At 36.4% G+C, this 17,880-nt stretch overlaps 1 protein-coding gene across 4 annotated transcripts in view; it reads left to right on the top strand.

Annotated features, from left to right (window-relative positions):
• The window catches only part of zbbx (zinc finger, B-box domain containing), a 44,697-nt gene that overhangs the window by 16,725 nt on the left and 10,092 nt on the right, over nt 1-17,880 (top strand). For 3 of the 4 annotated variants that reach the window (XM_028464931.1, XM_028464932.1, XM_028464930.1), the window contains exons 7-15: nt 2,075-2,170; nt 5,075-5,275; nt 8,309-8,480; nt 10,133-10,292; nt 12,733-12,824; nt 14,764-14,885; nt 14,965-15,032; nt 15,913-16,100; nt 16,678-17,445. In XM_028464931.1, the coding sequence (XP_028320732.1) occupies nt 2,075-2,170; nt 5,075-5,275; nt 8,309-8,480; nt 10,133-10,292; nt 12,733-12,824; nt 14,764-14,885; nt 14,965-15,032; nt 15,913-16,100; nt 16,678-17,445 (1,867 nt within the window). The remainder of the gene's footprint in view (nt 1-2,074; nt 2,171-5,074; nt 5,276-8,308; nt 8,481-10,132; nt 10,293-12,732; nt 12,825-14,763; nt 14,886-14,964; nt 15,033-15,912; nt 16,101-16,677; nt 17,446-17,880) is intronic. The other variant, XM_028464933.1, reaches the window with a different exon arrangement.

The raw sequence follows: 17,880 nt of genomic DNA, 5'->3' as shown, positions 1-17,880 counted from the left end.
ACACAGATGTACAGACACTTTAACAATGTGTGCAACAACTAATGGGATGAACACAAATTTACCTTTGAAAACATAGATTAAAGTAATACAAAAAGGAAGTGAACAAGTTCTGAGTGGCAAGAAACAAACATGGAAAGTTCTATTGTCAGGAAATTAGTTGAGCAGTGTGTGTGTTATTACCTAGTTAACTATTTATTTTGTGTGTTATTACTTAAGTAATTCATGTAACGTGGAAATAAGTCCTGGTGGAGCTGCAAGTAAAACGCTACCTCATTCTCTATGACACCGCCGCACCACTGAATGTGGAGCATTTGAAACTAGAAATCAAGCTAATGCTAAAGCTAAGCTAGTGGACCAAACAGCCCGTGGACTGCCGTTAGTGCTTATGAGCAGTGAAAAGAGCAAAGTGACTACGAAGAAAACGATGGAGATCATGGCTTTGAACATGAATAAAAAGCTTCCACTAATGAACAAGTGACTGTAATAAGTGAGAGAACAACTAACCTGAGCCATGTTCATTAAACTCATTACACGTTGACTTATGGAAATGTTACACATGATGCACTTTTAGGAGATTTTATTTTGTAAACTGTTGCAGAATTTAAATAACCACAAAACTGCTGCATTTGGAATTTTTTTTTAATTTTTACCTACACTTTTTCGTTGGTTTAAGATGCTTTGTTAGTTTGTCCTGTAGATTATTATTTTATCATCTACGCAAAACCCTGTGGTTTTTTTTTATTTGTTCAACCAAAATACTGCTGTACACTTTATTTTTGGCAAAGAGCTGAAAACAGGTCAGCAGTGGAACCTGTTGGCCAAGTTTAGTTTGTTTTTAAAATGTGAAAAATGAAAGACTAAAGAAAGGGATATAAATTAGTATTTTAGACAGCAATGTTTTGAATTTCATGTGCAGTTAAAACAACAAGTGCAGTTAAAACAACAAGTGCAGTTAAAACAACAAGTTTGTATTGTTTTGTAGATATTGTTCAATGTTTTACAACAAAATAAGATTGGAATATTCAAAGTGTATGGTCTTAAAAAAAAAAATCAGAATCGGCCAAAATCTGAATGTCAGGTCAGTCTTTTAAAAATGCCAGAAAATTGCAACCAGTGCACCCCTACTCTTGATCATATATAATGATAATATTAATCTAATTAAGTCTTTTAATGATTTGTTTGGTCACATTTCAAGAGCATAAATCTACTAAAAGTCTAAAACCCCTATGATACAGTTCTGAACTTGGATACTGAATTTTAAAGACTTAGAACAGTTAAAAGATGTCAGGTTTGGTCCAATCGTATTTTTTTTCATAACAATATTACTATGTACTCATGCTCTTATGTTTAACAAGGCTGCTACTGTTATCTTGGTATGTCTGACATCATATGCAGCAATGATCAAGTCTTCAATACGTTTGTTTTTGACTGTTGATAAGAATGATCAAATATGGGAATTCACCTCACACTGAACTCTTGAACACTTTTCATCATTGCTCAATCATCAGAGAAGTGTTAGATACAAGAGTGAACCAAAAGGGAAGGCTAAGAGAGCAGTTCAAGTTGTTGATTAACAGCTTTTAAATCCATATATTAGTACCAATGGATTCAGAGAGGGTTCACTTTCTGAAATGTATTATAAAACTTTTGATCCTCTCCAGCATCTATGTATCCGTGTTGCTCAGATGCTCCTGGCCCTGCTTGTGTGCTCTGTGCTGGTATTGGCCCCGTCTCCAAAACCTGCTGATGCTTGGAGTTTTTAAAAATACTAACAAGCGTCGGTTATCAAAGACGGAAAAGATAATGACCTCCCTGATGAGGCAGCTCTGCCACCCACAAACATACACATGCACACACACGACTTGCAGCTTTTTGCCAGGGAATCCATTTCAATATTCATTCATTCTTGTCAGAGTTTTTACGTCAAGGTTAAAGTGATGGGAAGGAGAAGAAATATAGCTCTGGCTGTTAAATATTGGAAAAAAAAAATTACTATGCTTATTAATAAAGAGGAGTGCACACACACACACACGCACATGCACACACACAGACTAATGTTGTATTTCCATTGCAGATGTGTGCTGAATGCTCAGAGAATTATTGCATCGGTTGCTTTACCAGGTTTCATCAGAAGGGGGCAATGAAGCATCATAAAATTATTCCTCTCAAAGTAAGCATTGTTGTATAAATGTCTGTTCTATCTCCGGTCTGTCTCTTCTTGGCTGTCTGCCTTACCTTTCTTTCCTTACATTTTTGATTGCATCATGCAATCTGTCTCATTCTGTCTCCCTCCGTTTAGCATCCCCTTTGCCACAAGTGCACACCCTCAAACAAGAACACACACACACACACACACAGGAGAGGTCTTAGATATATATTAAATCCAAACTCTTTTGGGAGACAGATCTTAACAAAATGCATTATTTTTGGCTTACTCTTTGCAAGCGACTTGTTTCTCAACTGTTTTTGATGACAAGAGGAATGAAAAGCAGTTTGATGGAGAAATAAAAAAACAGTTTGTGCAGATGAGGATGACTCGGTATAACAGATTACGCTTACATTTTGCTTCTGAAATCACTGGTAAAAAGAAGTTAACAGAAGGTGTGCACTACTACTAGTGGGTTTTACCTCCCTAAGAATAGAAAATCAGCTGAAAATAACATGTTCACACTGAAATCTATTAATAGTGCTAGCTAAAGGTGTTCTTGCAAAAGGTACGCACATTTCTGTTGTATGATAAAAACTAACATATCTGAGGCACTTCTTTGGCAAAGAAAATGTTTAATTCTTTCATGCCATGATAAAAAGTTTCTAAAACACTTGAACTGTTTAAAATAAATCTAATAAAGATTTTAATAATTACGGAATGCAATGAAAATCTACTAACTAGAAAAAAAAATTTTTAGACATTGCATAGTTCAAATGATTTTATCACACAAAAGGGTTATGTGTACACTTCAATAATAATTTAAAAAAATAGTTTTACCTATACTCACAGAAACCCATGTGGATGTTCCCAAAAGTACCCCTTAAATTTGCACAAACACACATTTGCGTAACCTCATGTTGAAACATACAACAAGCCTCGTTCCAATAGAAAAACACATTCCTTATTACAGCTCAAAATAGCGTTTACTTGCACTTTACACTTTACTTTGTGGTGAAATAATGAGCCGTGGATTTATTTGTTGCAAAAATGAATTATCAATTAATGAGTTGCATTTTGCTTCCATAATTGATATATTTCAAAGCGATAATAGGATTTTGTCCTTGTCAGATTGGACTAAATGTATAGTGTATTGCTTGGAGACACATCGGTTAAACATGAAGGGTTCCACTTCTCTTCTTCTGAACTGAAACTCAGCAGCTGGTGTCCACAGGTTCTGATGCAAACCGTAAAGAGCTGCTGTTAACAGAAAAGGATGTGATGGTGACCATATACTGTATTAACTGCGTGGTTCTAGTTTCAGACTAGCAGCAATTGTCAGTCTGGCAGTGGCACTTTAAGTTTTTTGCACTTTAAAAAAAAATGTCTTATACTAATGGTTTGGATTTATATATCACTTTTCTCGATGAGACTCAAAGTGTGTTACGGAAACCATTAATAATTCACAGCTACATTGTAGCCACAGCTGCCCTGGGGCATACTTACAGAAGCATGGCTGCCAATTCACACCTACACGGCTTCTCTAACAACCCATTTATACATGGAAACGTGGGTAAAGTGCCTTGCCCAATGACACACCAGTAATAACTGGGATAGAGCAGGATTTACCTTTGGTTATTGGTTGACTCACTCTACCACTGAGCCATGGCTGCTCGTTATTATATTGCTTTTTAAAAATTATAACTATTCAGTTTGAGCTCATAGTGTTCATAGTCAAATACATTTTGTTTTATTAAAGATGATTTTATATATATATAATTTTTCTTTCTTTTTTCTTGTATAAATCCTACAAATGCAATATTGTCTATTGTGAACCCAAGTGCCACTCTTATTATTTAGTAGTGTTGGTAACAATGCATTTGTAAAAAAAAAAGGAAAAAACTAAAATCAAATATGCTTGTTGGCAGTCTATTTGCCTTGTTTAGTTTTTAATGCCTAGATGTATTGTATTCACTAAGCCTCAGATTCCCAAAGACATGTCCTAGGGAAAGTCTTTCTGACACATGGTTTAACCACTCAACATTTTATCCACATTTACACACACACACACACAAGATCACAGACATACACAGATGAAATAGCTGTAAGCTTTGTTTGCTATTTTACTTCATGCATTTACAGCATCCATTTTAGAAGCAATTGGTAACTTATGAAGTAATTGTATTACTAGTTTGACTCCTTTTTACATATTAAACTTCTTTGATTTCTCCGACTCATGAGTATTAATGTCCACCTTCAAAGATACAGTATAATGTCAATACACGCAGGACTTAATCTCTACAAAGCTGCTAGTCAATTGTAATCAATCAATCAATCAATCAATAATGAATAAATTGATTCCTCATGAAAGAAAGTTGAGGAATAGATTGTGTTTTCTGCTAGTCAATGAAGTTTGTCAATAAAGCATTTTGCATTGTGATTAAAATTGAATTCAATGTAAAGAGAGTTTGCTTCATCAGAATCTGTATCTAACTGTCTCAATGGGGGTTTATTAAACAAAAATAATGTGACATCTTTCACCTCTTACTAAAAGGAGTTTTAGGCTTTGCAAGCAATGCAAGTGTAAGCATGAAAAGATGAGATCTTATGTACTGAGGCACTGTACATAAGATCTGTGGCAATACCTACAGTGAAATCATTAGACAGTTTTTTTTTTATTGTCATCCAACTTTTCCAAGTAGGGATTGTTTGGTCATTATAAACATTATGAAAAGGTGGCTGTTGTGTGTTCTCTTTGTGCATGTTCTGTACTATTTGCCTATTTAGCCAAATGGAAAAAAATACATTATTTATTGACAACTTCAATTATCAAAAAATGGATGATTCATTGTTTATTTTATTTCATTTTTCCAATTTGACGGTCAAGCCTCAGCATTTATCTCTCCCTATTTCACTGTTGTCTTACAGACGGACCTACAGACCCATGTCACCACACATGCTGTTGCCAGCTGCCTTCAGAAAGCTCCTAATCTCGTCCCTGATGATGCTGCAAAGCATAATCTGAGTCCTAGCTGCATCCCTAAAACCAGTAATACATTCAATAAAACTGCTGGACAAAGCATCAAGAGCCCAGAAAAAGGAACTGAGATGCACTCAGGGTTTTGTCAGGTAGGTGCTAACTCAATTTAGCCACACACACCTTAGTAGTAGAACACAATGAGTTAACTCTGGCTATCCATTTAGGTCCTTCTATAGATTATTAAAGGCAAGGCAAATAAACAGATAAAGGGAAACAGACCTATACGTGTGTCATAATGAACTGCACAAAGCAGGTTTTCTAGTTTCACTTTGATGAAAGCTAACATTGAATAATAAACTGTTACCCCAGCTGGTTCTTGTTTCTTTGTGTAGTTTTTAAGGTTGTTTGGGGGAGATAAATTGGAAAATATAAGTGAAGTGTTCCTTATTCAAAAAAGTTCCTGTTTAGTTTTGTAAACTTATTTGGGTTTCTAAATATTCAAAGGATAATAATGCTTAGAGACTGACCAAAATATACAACATACAAAAATCAAAGAAATAAAAATAATTTAAAGTGTACATTTTAATTATTTTAAATGAATAAGGTCATGCTTAACAACGAATATTTGTGTTTTTAAGCTAATTTTACAAATGCACTTATGTTTTTCAAGTTGAGTAACAGAACGCTGCTTACAAAAAACTGCTAACATGAATAAAACAACCAAACAACTATTTAATATATTATCAACAAGACAACTAGGGGCGGATTCACTAAAGATTTAGGGGTATTAAAATGTGTGCACACTTCACGCGCTAATAAGGGTTACAAACCCCAGGGAATCAGGACTGAGCATGTTGAGCACGTCACAATGCGACATAATCCATTTAGTGCGTTTCCTTCTGATAAATATGTAATGTAGGCGGATCGAATTAAGGGTGCAAAAAAATGGGAGGGGGACATGAAAATAAATTAATGCAGTGGGCGGTGACTGTTTCTGTGCTGAAAATAGTACAGCCCACAGGTAGGTGCAAATTCACACACAGAGATCATGGCTGCAGCAAATGTTGACACAATACATAGTGGAGATGAAAAAAAGGCTCCAATACAATAAAATAAAACAATAGGCAATATTAACAGCCACTGAATGCGAAAATGCCGAGTAAAGTGTGTGTGTGGAGTCCGGTGTGTGTCCGCTGTGCGTGGAGCTCCATGGGTGTCGCTCTGGACACACCGCTCCAGTGAACTCCTGTGTCTTCATCTCCATGTTTTGGAGATGAAGACACCTTGTTGTCGCAATGTCGCATTGACAACAAGGAGCGTCAGGCCACAATCAGCTGAGCAGCTGCGTAATATACACAACGATGGAACAATGTTCACAGTTGAGAATGTGCGTGACACAGCTATTCAGGAGGTCAGACCTGCTGGATGATGTTTGTCATGGAATAAGAGCAAAGTTACAGGAACTGATGGAGCATACACTTTAAATTAGGGGGGATAAAGAACATTAGGTTTTAAAGTTTATCAAACAGCATTTTTATTTGTTTATTTTGTTTTCTACGTTATTGAATGTTTGTGCAGCAGACAGAGAAGTCCACCTGCCTCCAATTTTACTTCTTCAAATGTCATTTTGCACTTCTGTGCACTCACCTCTCTTTGTTAAACAAGAAAAATGTTCAATTAAATAGGGCGGTCTCTACCACGTCTATACGTGCACCTTTAAGTGCTGTAACGTTAGTGAATTCCCCACAGCAGGTGAAGAAACAGCGCCATCAAAGGATTTAGGAACGCACCTGGTTTACTGCCCTTCATTTCAGATCTTAGTGAAGTCGCCCCTAGGAGTATTAGTAACTACTCCCAAATTGCCATAACAGGCTACACTTTGTAGCAGCTACATTTCAGTACAGCATGTGTACTGAACTCTATCCCCTATTGTTTGCACCTTACTGTGACAGTGCTATTAAAAATATCAAACAAGCCTCTGTATTGCATTGTGTAGTCTTTACCTCTGCACTGGCCTGTGAGTCAATAGAAAAAGACCTCAAACGAACTCTAATTGATACTGCACCCACTGGCTGTGTCTACAGGCAGGCTTTCAAACTGCCTGTAGCTTTGCAGTAAGAAATGACCCCCAGCAGTGTAGTCTGGCAAAAACACTTCAATTGACATTTCAAACTTTTAAAATCATTGACCCAACAGTCATTTTGAATAGGTTGGTTCACAACAAAAATGGTATCCTTGTCATGCTAACACGCATGTTCAGTCATCAAGACCCTCAAAACACTGTCGAAATCCATATTTGCAATATTTTTTTTCAACGATTTCCTTGAAAAAAAAAATCCTGGCTTTGATTCCTCCATTATTTCATTGCTTGTTTTATTGTGTTAATTATTTTTGTAATAGCATATTTGATGAGTAATGTTGAAGCATTTTATGAGTTGGAAAAAACCCAACATTATTTGTTGCACTTGCTCATGATCAACTACCGCGCTTTAGCTTCAGTTTTTTGTGCTTCTCTGTACTTTACTTCAGTCTAACTCCTTTTAATTGCCATGGTCATTTTGCACTAATATGTAGGATCCTTCCAATGCCTTTAATCCAGAAAAATAGAATTCATCAGATTTTCCCTTTTTGGCCATACTGCGCCTTACATCCAATTTTTTGTACATTTAAGATTTTTGTAACTATCTGTACTTTACTTCAGTCTAACTCATTTTAATTGCCTTGGTCATTTTGCGCTCGTATTTAGAGTCCTTCAAAAAGCCCTAAATCCAGAAAAAAACAATGGAATGTTTTTTTTCACTTTTTGACCATGCCTTACGTCAAATTTTTTGTGCTTTTCAGATTTTTTGTCAATATCTGTACTTTACTTTAGTCTGCCTAGTTTGCCGTGGTCATTTTTGCACTAGTATTTAATGGCCTTCCTATGCCTTAAATCCAGAAAAAAGAAATCAACATTTCTTCGCTTTTCCGCTGTATGGTTTTTAATAACTTGACAGTTTTTTCCATCATTTTTTGTACAATAACCTTTACCTTATCAACTCAAACATATAACAGTTCTTTGTAACAGACATTACCTGCATGAGAACTACTGAAAAATATTTCCACTTGAATACTGTATCAATACTCCTAACCTTCCTTGAACTGCAGCACTGACAGTTTTTTTTCTGGGGGGGGGATTGTAGGAAGAAAGAAAGACGGAGATATTTCAAGATGATTTGAAAGGACCAATCTCCTCTCATCTTAGTGGAGTATACGATGAAGTGGAGTCAGCAAGATCATTTCAGGAAGCTGTCAAACAGTGGAGAGGAGAAAGAAGTGACGGAGGAGGAAATTCAGTGGCGATACATAGTTCAGGTGAACTAGTAGCACACATGCAGGCACGCACACACACACAGCACTCAACAGCACTATTTTAATTATCTTTGTCAGTATTTTATTATTTCATTTTTGCTCTCTTGCCATATGTCCTTTAGTTACCCCACACTAGTTAAAAAAAAGATTATCATTGATGTTTTTTTAGAAGTGGCTCAACTGTCACAAGTTGAATCGAGTCTTGTAGTGGTAGAGCTGATAACTGACATGCTTCCCTGTTGCCCTGCTCTAACACACCTGATTGGAAGGAATGGCTCTTTACCATGTGACCTGCTGTGGTAGCAGGGAAACACCGACAACCTGCAGGGTTGCAGCTCTCCAAGACAGAGAAACCTCTGCTGCACACAAAACAATATGATCTGCACATTTGGGAGATACAGAACTGACAATATTTGAGTAATGACATATACAAAACACATATTTTCTACTGCAACACAAATGATACATGTGTGCCGCCAATACTTCTGAGTGTCAGGCATCTCTTTCTGACATTTCCTTCACAATTCGAAACAAAACCACAAATGGTTGTTTTTTCAAATCTAGAATTTTTATTCACACTACTCTAACTTCCATATTATTATGTTTAAAACAGTGTTGATTAATTCTACACTTTAGTTTCTTCTATGTCCGTTAACAGTTAGCATCAGTGCTCTGAATGGGCATTTGAAGAAGATGAAAAAATATAATAAGATCAAATAAATAAGCATTGTTGCTGACTACATTTGTGTAGAAATGATCCATTAGTGGTATTGTTTATGTAATGTAACAGCTGAAACTGGAAGATGAAATAATATTCATTTGGATGTAATTCATACAGTTTAATGAACATCTTATGATCTTCCTCCTTGCCTTCACCTACACTCTCACTTTTCATCTTTAGCTGATGTTCTTTCCCTCCTAGTGATGGTGCTCTGGTTTTTTATTTATTAGAAAGCGCTTTCCACTGCAGTAGGAGAGCAATCCATGTCAGTTTTGATATTGAGATAATGAGAGGAATGGCGCTACTCTACCACAGTGCCTATCCTCTTTAGCTGTGTATGTATATGTGTATGAACTTTTCTGATTGAGGCAATTTTGCTGCCTATTCTACTCATTTCGTTTGACTACACTGCGCAAATGCAAAAGTATGTGTGTTCAGTGTTGTGTGTCTCCTATTAGCCCTATTATTCCACTGTGTTGTGTGTATGTGTGCTTTTTATTAGACCTTCTATTTTCTCAGCTTTACCGCTCGGACAGGCTCTCCGGCTTTCCCCCATTCACTCCGCTCTGCAAATTGCTGCTACCCCCTCCAGCCCTAATTATTTTTGTCAGGCCAGCGGCACTGAGGCCCAATTTAAAGCTGCCACCACGTACTGCAAAAGTGTCTAGAGGACACTCATAACATTTCTCTTTCCAACTTCTGTCTTTCCTCACTCTGTAGCTTTTGTGTTGAGTACATCTTTTTCCTATTCCCATGAGGCTCTCACCCATCTGTGTTTTGGCACTTGTCGATATCGACAAAGGTGTGTTGAGTAAAATAGCATAATACACTTTCTTGCTGTCCTCTTTACTTTTGTCATTCCCTCGGGTCATTATTATTTTACCCTTATTTGTAATATTTCTTTTAATAATTTCCCATTTAAATTATCTTTCAGTATCCATGTCAGCAAAGGCAACCCAGGCTGAACCTATTCAAAACAGAGACGTTCAGATTGGAGAAAAAGGAGCGAGTAAAGGCAGACTACCCCCCAAGGTGGTATTCAATGAAAGAAGCCTCACCTACATGGAAAGACTAATTCTAAAGAAACACCGCAGGTATCAACAAACATGAGCATGCAACACACATACACTGCATATTTTAAAGTTAGTAGACGTTTCACAGATTTAATACTAATGTTTTTCTCCAATGCCTCCTTCAAAAAGCAAAGGGCATTGACTTTTTTTTTTTTTACTATAATATATTATGCATCTATTATTCCAAACGTCCATGTTTCAGAGACAGGTAGCATATGAAAGCTCTGGTTAAAATCTCAGGGTGGATACCTGGCACTTTTCTATGTAGTGTGCATTTCCACATAGAATACCCTATACCAGACTGTTTTTCAACCTTGGGGTTGGGACCCCAATTGGGGTCGCCTGAAGTTTAAATGGGATTGCCTGAAATGTCTAGTAAATAATAATAATAATAATAATAATAATAATAAAAAAATACTGATCAGAATACATTTTAGATTTAACTCATATTTGTTTTCAAATTAAAACAACATACAATCTTAAACAATTGTATTCTATGCTTTCACTTTGTCAAATATAAATCTAGTTAATAATGATAATATAATAAAATGCAGTTAAAACATATCTAAGCTGGCACAGCTTGTCACTAATCTTGGCTACTCTTTATTTGGTCAATGACGTATAAGGATTTCAACGAATGGTATTTCATAAAATGGGCATCATCTGGCAACGTTTGCATGAATATTTTGATGGAAATATAGAAGTAATCTAGTAAGTAACATTTGAAAAAAATAATATTTAGGTGTCACGTCATTGACCCAAAACAGTCTAACACACGATCAGAAAGTAATTCTAAAAAAATGTCCAGAAATTCTTAATGTCAAAATGGGGTCACGATCTTAAAAAAGGTTGGAAACCACTGCCATACCCCCTCTGGCTACTCTGGCTACCCCAAACTGACATGTTATGTTGTGTTGTGTTGTGTTGTGTTGTGTTATGATGCAGTTTCTACATTGCCTATAGAGATTTTACCTATTTACTCCTGCAGTAACCCATCTTAGCACACACCCACACCACTTTACATAATTAACATGTATATAAGATGGCTGTATCAAGGGATGTTTCAGCTACCCTCTACTATTTCTTCTCTTCTATCAAGTTCAAAAACAATTTTATATAAAAGTAAGTATAGATAGTGTTACCATTTATTTTGGATTTGCTCCTTGACTAAATTCTAAAGTCACATTTAATTCAGAACATAATGATCAAGCACATTAAACTACATCACAGTATTTTTTGAGTTTGTTATATGAGTTGTATTCTATCATTTTTTAGAGGCACAGATATCAACTTGCAACAGCTTGCACATTTGACCACTTGTTGAAATAGGAACTCTAACTTCAGGCTTGCACACATTTAACATAAAGACTTTTATCTACCACACACATTTGCATTAACAACAGTGTGTCGATCCACATAATGCAATTTGTGCACACAATTGTAGTTTTTATATACACTTTTCACAGCCTCTGCTGCTCTTCAGTCAGCTTTCATAGTCACTTTAAATACAACACACAGTATACAAAACACTTCTCAGCACTTATTGTGCAGTAGACTGCCTTCAGGTTTGGCTTCAGTAAATTCCATTATTACAGCCGTTATTTAAACACCTCCTTTTAGGTGGAGCAGTCCACAGGAGAGCAGGTTTGGGGAGAGGAGTGCAGAGTGCAGTTTTAGGCCTTTTGACAGAATGAGTGGGAATGCCCCAAGTCCCCAGCTGTAGCAGCCGTTAACTGTCGAACACAGCAAAGAGCCAATCTAAAGTGTAATAGGCCTGCAGCACGATGGTGGCACAGCCATTTGACAGCAAGCAGAGAGAATAAGAGAGAGGTTAGATTTGAACAACTTTCAATATTACATGTATACAAAGTGAAAAATAAGGATTTGTAGAAGAAGCTTTGAAGAATTATAGAAAAAATGCTCAGTTATTTTTATGTCATACTGTACAGTATGGCCATCATTCTGTTAGAGTTGAACATGGCCTGAGGGTTAGATTGAAGCTGGTTGGTGACTAAAGTGGCAACTCTTAGATTTCCTTAGCCACCAAGGAAGTGAGGGTTGGGCGAGTTACTGCTTCTCCTATCGACTGCTAGAGTGAAAGAGTCTGTGATCAAAGCAACAAACCCTGACTTTAAACAGAGCTGAGATCTGAGCTCTGCCTCTGGAATACCTGCTTAGCGTGCAACAAAATGATTTAGCTTTCCTGTGTTCACCCAAGACTGAAAACTGCCCAATAAAATGCTGAAGTTTGATGTAGAAAAACGTTTCAATATAATGCAAACCATCGATTGTTTAATTTCTGTTATTAAAACTGAATATTTCTGGCAGGGTACTGTTTATTGACACTGAACTGTATCAGCCTAATCAGCAGTGTAAAATGCAGAAACAATGACTATGTGCCACTGCTGATTAAGGTAACATTTCTGAAGAAAAGACTTTCTCTCAAATTCGTTGTTTCCAGAACACCAGTGGAGACACTTTTCCCATCATCTAGTATATTAAGACCTCCTTCAGCGACAAACACAGAGGAAGAAACTGGTAGCGACCTCACAGGTAATGTGCAAACAAGTTTTCACATGCAACTACCTTTCAAAACACGACATTTTAACACACAAGTCATGGGTGCACAAGAGCAAACTTCTGATTCTCAAAAGGTCAGTCATATCAGTGCTGGGAAATCTGTTGGTGGTAGGATGGAGGCTGTTTACAGGGTATATGAGTGTAGGCAGAGAGGGTTCAAGGTCGGAATAGGCTATGGGAGAGGAAAGAGCTGTAACTCAGCCTGTAGTTTGGAGCTCATAGCCTGCAGCTCACCAGTCACTGACGTGTCTTGACTTAATACCCGAAAGCCGGGGGTGAAAGGACATGGCTACACCAGGATTATTGTTCCCGTTCCAAACTTTGTGACCCGCCAGCTGTCAGAGGACGCTCTTCACATCAGTCAAAATTCAGTCAAGTCAGAAGCTGCATTACTTCACTTGGCTCCAATTCTGCCCATTTCTAAAAGTCATAATGTTGCCTTTACTATATCACAGATGTTAATAAAACAGATTGGCATTTCTCAAATTACTTAGCTATTAATGTAGTAATAATTACAAGAATAATAATTACCACTAGAGGAGAAAAAACATTTAAACAATCCTGATGCAGACTCCCAGGTAGTATAGCTGACAGATGGAGAAGAACATGCACAATAAAGGAAGACAGGGTTTTTTCCCCTTTAGCAGGCAGTTCTTAAACACTTGCTGATGAAATAACAGGAGAAAGTTGGAGTAAAGAGGAGTTCATAATGTTTTGGATTTATATAATACAGCATTTGAAATGATTTAAAGTGGAAATAACTATTTATAAAGAGTGAAAAAACAGACACCAAAAAACTAAAAAATAAATAGTTTCACTGTAATATGTTTAAAAGCTGAAAGAATGCATTATGCTCCCCTGTTTATTTACTATATAGCCATGTGTGAAAGTCATTTGCCATCTATTGCAAACAGAGGTGAAACTAATGGATTACACATACTCACGTTACAGTAACTGAGTTGCTTTTTTGTGCACTTGTATTTTTTTGAGTATATTTCTAAATCAGTAATTTTACTTGTACCTAAGTACGTTTTAAAAGTAAGTAAAGTAATTCATTACATTTCTATACCCAAATGTTACTGAGTAAATTATTATATTTTGTTTTAAAATGATCAACAGACATTGTGAAACTACAAAAAAGGAAATGATTAGACAACAATCAAATGCATCACAACATAGCCGTCCAATCAGATTAAACGTAACACACGGCGCCAAAACAGCATTTAATGGAGGTTATAGAGTTCATAAATGTAGCTATACTTGGAGCTTGAGAATTGTTTTATTTTTAATTAAATTAATTGGTGTTATTTTATTTAAAAAAATTATTGTTCATTTTGACAGCCTTTTATTTTATACAGATGCCTTTGTGGAAAATAAATTAAGTTCCAATCGTGAAAGATTTGGTCTCTTCCTTTTTAAGTTTATACATGAGATGTTTACTGTATGCAAGAGAACCGTGGCATGATTTGTGACCAAAAATAAACGTGGGGGGTAAAAGTAACTAATCACTTTTACTTTGAGTACTATTTAATTGAGCTACTTTTTCCTATGTTTGATTTACTTGTTCTTGTACTTGAGTACAATTTAAATAAAGTAACAGTACTTCTACTTGAGTAGGATATATCAGTACTCTTTACACCGCTGATTGCTAATGATCAGTTCCTTTTATAGTTTCTTTCTTTGAAGCATTACAATAAAAAAATGTCCTTATGACCCTATATAATATGTTGCGCAATGTCAAAAGATAGCTGAGTTCAATAAGGTCAACCATCAATTTACCCTCTTACTAAATAATGGTGCAAGGAAAAAAAAAAATCAATCCCCTTTAATCCAAGTCACTCACATTTTAAGACATCTAATAATAATGTGTATCTTTTTTGAAACAAAAATGTTTCAATATGTGTCTGAGCAGCTGAGGAAGAGGATTTTCGTCTCTACTGTGCGTCCCTGTTTGCGGTCCCTGTCACAAGAGACAAGACTGATCCACAGATTACTCCAAGTAAACCGTGCCTATTCATAGACTTCCTGGATGAGGTGAGAATGACTGAACACAGGCAATTAAAAGTATTGTACCAACTCAAGGGCATTTACGCCAATGTGTTGTTATCCACAGACATGCAGTGACATAGAGGACTGTAGCGCTGCTGAACTTTGTGAGAAAAAAACAGGAAATAACAGCACGTAAGCAGGATGCGTGTGTATGTGTGTGTGTGTGTGTTTGTTTGCATGCCTTTCATGCTTACATCAGTACTGAGGATTGATTTTGTCTTTTGAAAAGAAGAAGACAGTGGGATCTAAAATCTGTTGCTTACAAAAAGCTCGACAGTGTCTCTTAAATCCTCAGCCATTCTTCTTCATCTGTTATTCTCTGTGTTGTCAAGACTATTTATTCCAGTCATTCTAAACACAAGAAATTCCCATGATTAAAGACCATTTTTTCCAACAACCATCAGTCTGAAGCTTTACTTCTTTCCAACGCTGCCCTTGAAATAGGTTTTTTTGTAAACTAAACAAGTTTCTTTTTAGACAATGTGAAACCTCTTCTAAATACCTAATGAGACTTTTCCACCATTTTTCTGTGCTCTTTGGTGGCAGATAGTGATCTCGGGTGATCCAACATGTTTTTTCTAGATCTATGCTGTTTTTATCTCAGTCTATGTATTTTTATAACATCATTAACATGTCCATGTGTACGGGACAAAAAAAAAAGTGTATTTGAATAGCATCTTTTACAGAATACTGGTCACATTGTTCCATCAGTACTGCTGAATTTTTTCAATGCATGAGAAGAGTTCAAATGGCATTTGTAGCATTTTAGAGGCAATCAGGACTTATTTTGTCAATTGTTTTTAACCGTAATTACTTTGAAAGGACGGTAAAAATTTAAAAACAAAACAAAAAACGTATCTATTCAACTTGTAGGAACACATTTTTCAAACAGAAAAGTTTTTTTTTTTTTTTTTTTTGGAAAACAGGTGTAAATTTCATTGGTTACGGAGTATATTGCTTAAATTAAAATGATTAAGTGCGAAAAACTCTTAAAGCTCTCTATTTCATACAGAGTTCAGTCTGTTCAACCAATGATCAAGATGCTCCCAAAAGCTTTGTGTCATGATGGGTCCTCAGGAATCAGCCACTCGTTTCATCATCCAACACAGCAATCCAGAATGGTAGCAGTACAACCTGAAACACACGGGAAGAAGGTTTCTCCAAATCTACAAGCGTCTAAATCACCACGCCCAGTTAAATGTAAGATGGAAAGATGTATACTAACCACTCTTTTGATGTATAATAAGCACCAACATATTGCTAATGGACACACATGTTTTATGGGATAATTTGTCTACAACACAGTAAGATGCACAAGAAACACAATTACAGTTCTTATTTTAAAATGGAAATGGTAAATACCAAATCAAGTACTGGTACTAAGATGACACTACTTGTCATTATCACATATTTATTTAATCTATTAATGACCAACTGAAGAGTGGGTGGACGTCATAGTTTAGTATGTCTCTTGTAACTTCACTCTTTCAATCTCTGTTTTTCTCATACCATTTTTTCCTCTGTCCCAGTGTTTGGATGCAGACCACAATGGTTATCCATATTTAATCTGTATAAATTCTACTTGGTCTCTTTCTGTTCCATCCGAATCACCTTTCACATTAACTTTTTCCTTTCTGCCTCTCTGTATGTGTCTGTGCTTTGTGCACTAAGGCACTACTTTATAGAGATAAAAACTTAAGGTGCACTATATAAAACTGTGGTTTCAGAAACTCATGCCTCCAACTAACATTTTCTGTTTTTTTTCTTTTTTGCACAGCAATGTCTCCTGAAAGTAAACCACCAGTACTTCCATCAACTGTGGCTTCAGGAACGTCACACAAATCAATGACTTCACCATCCTCACTCAAGGCTGCAACCAGTCACTCTCCAACACTTGAGAAATGCAAAGCAAACCACAGATCACCTCACTCATCACCATCATTAGCACGTTCACAGTCTGACATCTTCAAACCATCACAAGCCCAACTAATATTTTCAGCCGACGCTTTGGACAGTAAAGAATCTGCACTCGCAGAGGATCATCCCTCTCTTTCTACATCCACATCTTTCTCCCTGAGGTCTACTTGCACAGTTTCACCATTTTCTTCTACTGAGTCATTATTTCTACCTAAAGTTTCCTCTCCACCCTTTGCACAAAAGGATTCTGACTTAGTTCTTAAGTCAGAAAAAACCCAATCGTTGCCATCGAAGGCAACACCAGGATCACCAAAATACAAACTGATGTCTCCTGAACAATCTACGCATTTCCAGCGTGACTCAAACCGTTTTCTATCAAACATGCTGCCATTCTCTGCTGTGTCATCAAAACATTCGGAAGAAAGTCGATTACAGCTAAGCGCAGTTGCTTACAAGAAAACATCACCTGACCCCTCCTTTCATGCTTCTTCTGCCTACCAAATAACCACCGCATATGGGGATCAAAAGCTTCTTTCACCGGTGTCTAGTGACAAATCAGCATTGCTGAATGTCAACCAAGATGTTTATCTGGCTTTCAAAATGGAAGAGGAAGATGAGGAACCGATCGGTAAGTCACAAGTAATTTCTACCTTTCATGATGCATTATTAGTCTTGACAGGCGCATTAACACAAACTGCCTTCATTCATTCAGTTAAAAGGGTTCGTAGCATCTCTATAAAAATGTGTGGTCATTTTCAAGCTTTGTGGGTTTTTGACTTTGTATTTAGTTGCTTTTGGTTTTTAATTTTGTGTTCACTGATCTGTGAAAAGTAAAGGAGGGACAATATATTGTGCAACAAAACATTGCAATATTAAATTGTCATAAGATATATCGCTGAGGGTACAAGTGGTATCACAAGGGGAGTCAAACTCCACAAAATCTAATTTACACTAGATTGTTTTGGTTTGTTTTTATTTTATATATATATTGAGTTCAAAAGGCCATACTTAAAGTATGAGTTATAGTCCAATATTTTTCCAAGTTTCTTTTCCTTTCCAAAAA

The sequence above is a fragment of the Gouania willdenowi genome, chromosome 13 (genome assembly GCF_900634775.1).
Source record: "Gouania willdenowi chromosome 13, fGouWil2.1, whole genome shotgun sequence".
In the NCBI taxonomy this organism is placed as follows: domain Eukaryota; kingdom Metazoa; phylum Chordata; class Actinopteri; order Blenniiformes; family Gobiesocidae; genus Gouania; species Gouania willdenowi.
The sequence above is the reverse complement of the archived record's forward strand: the minus strand, read 5'-3'. Positions and strand labels throughout refer to the sequence as shown.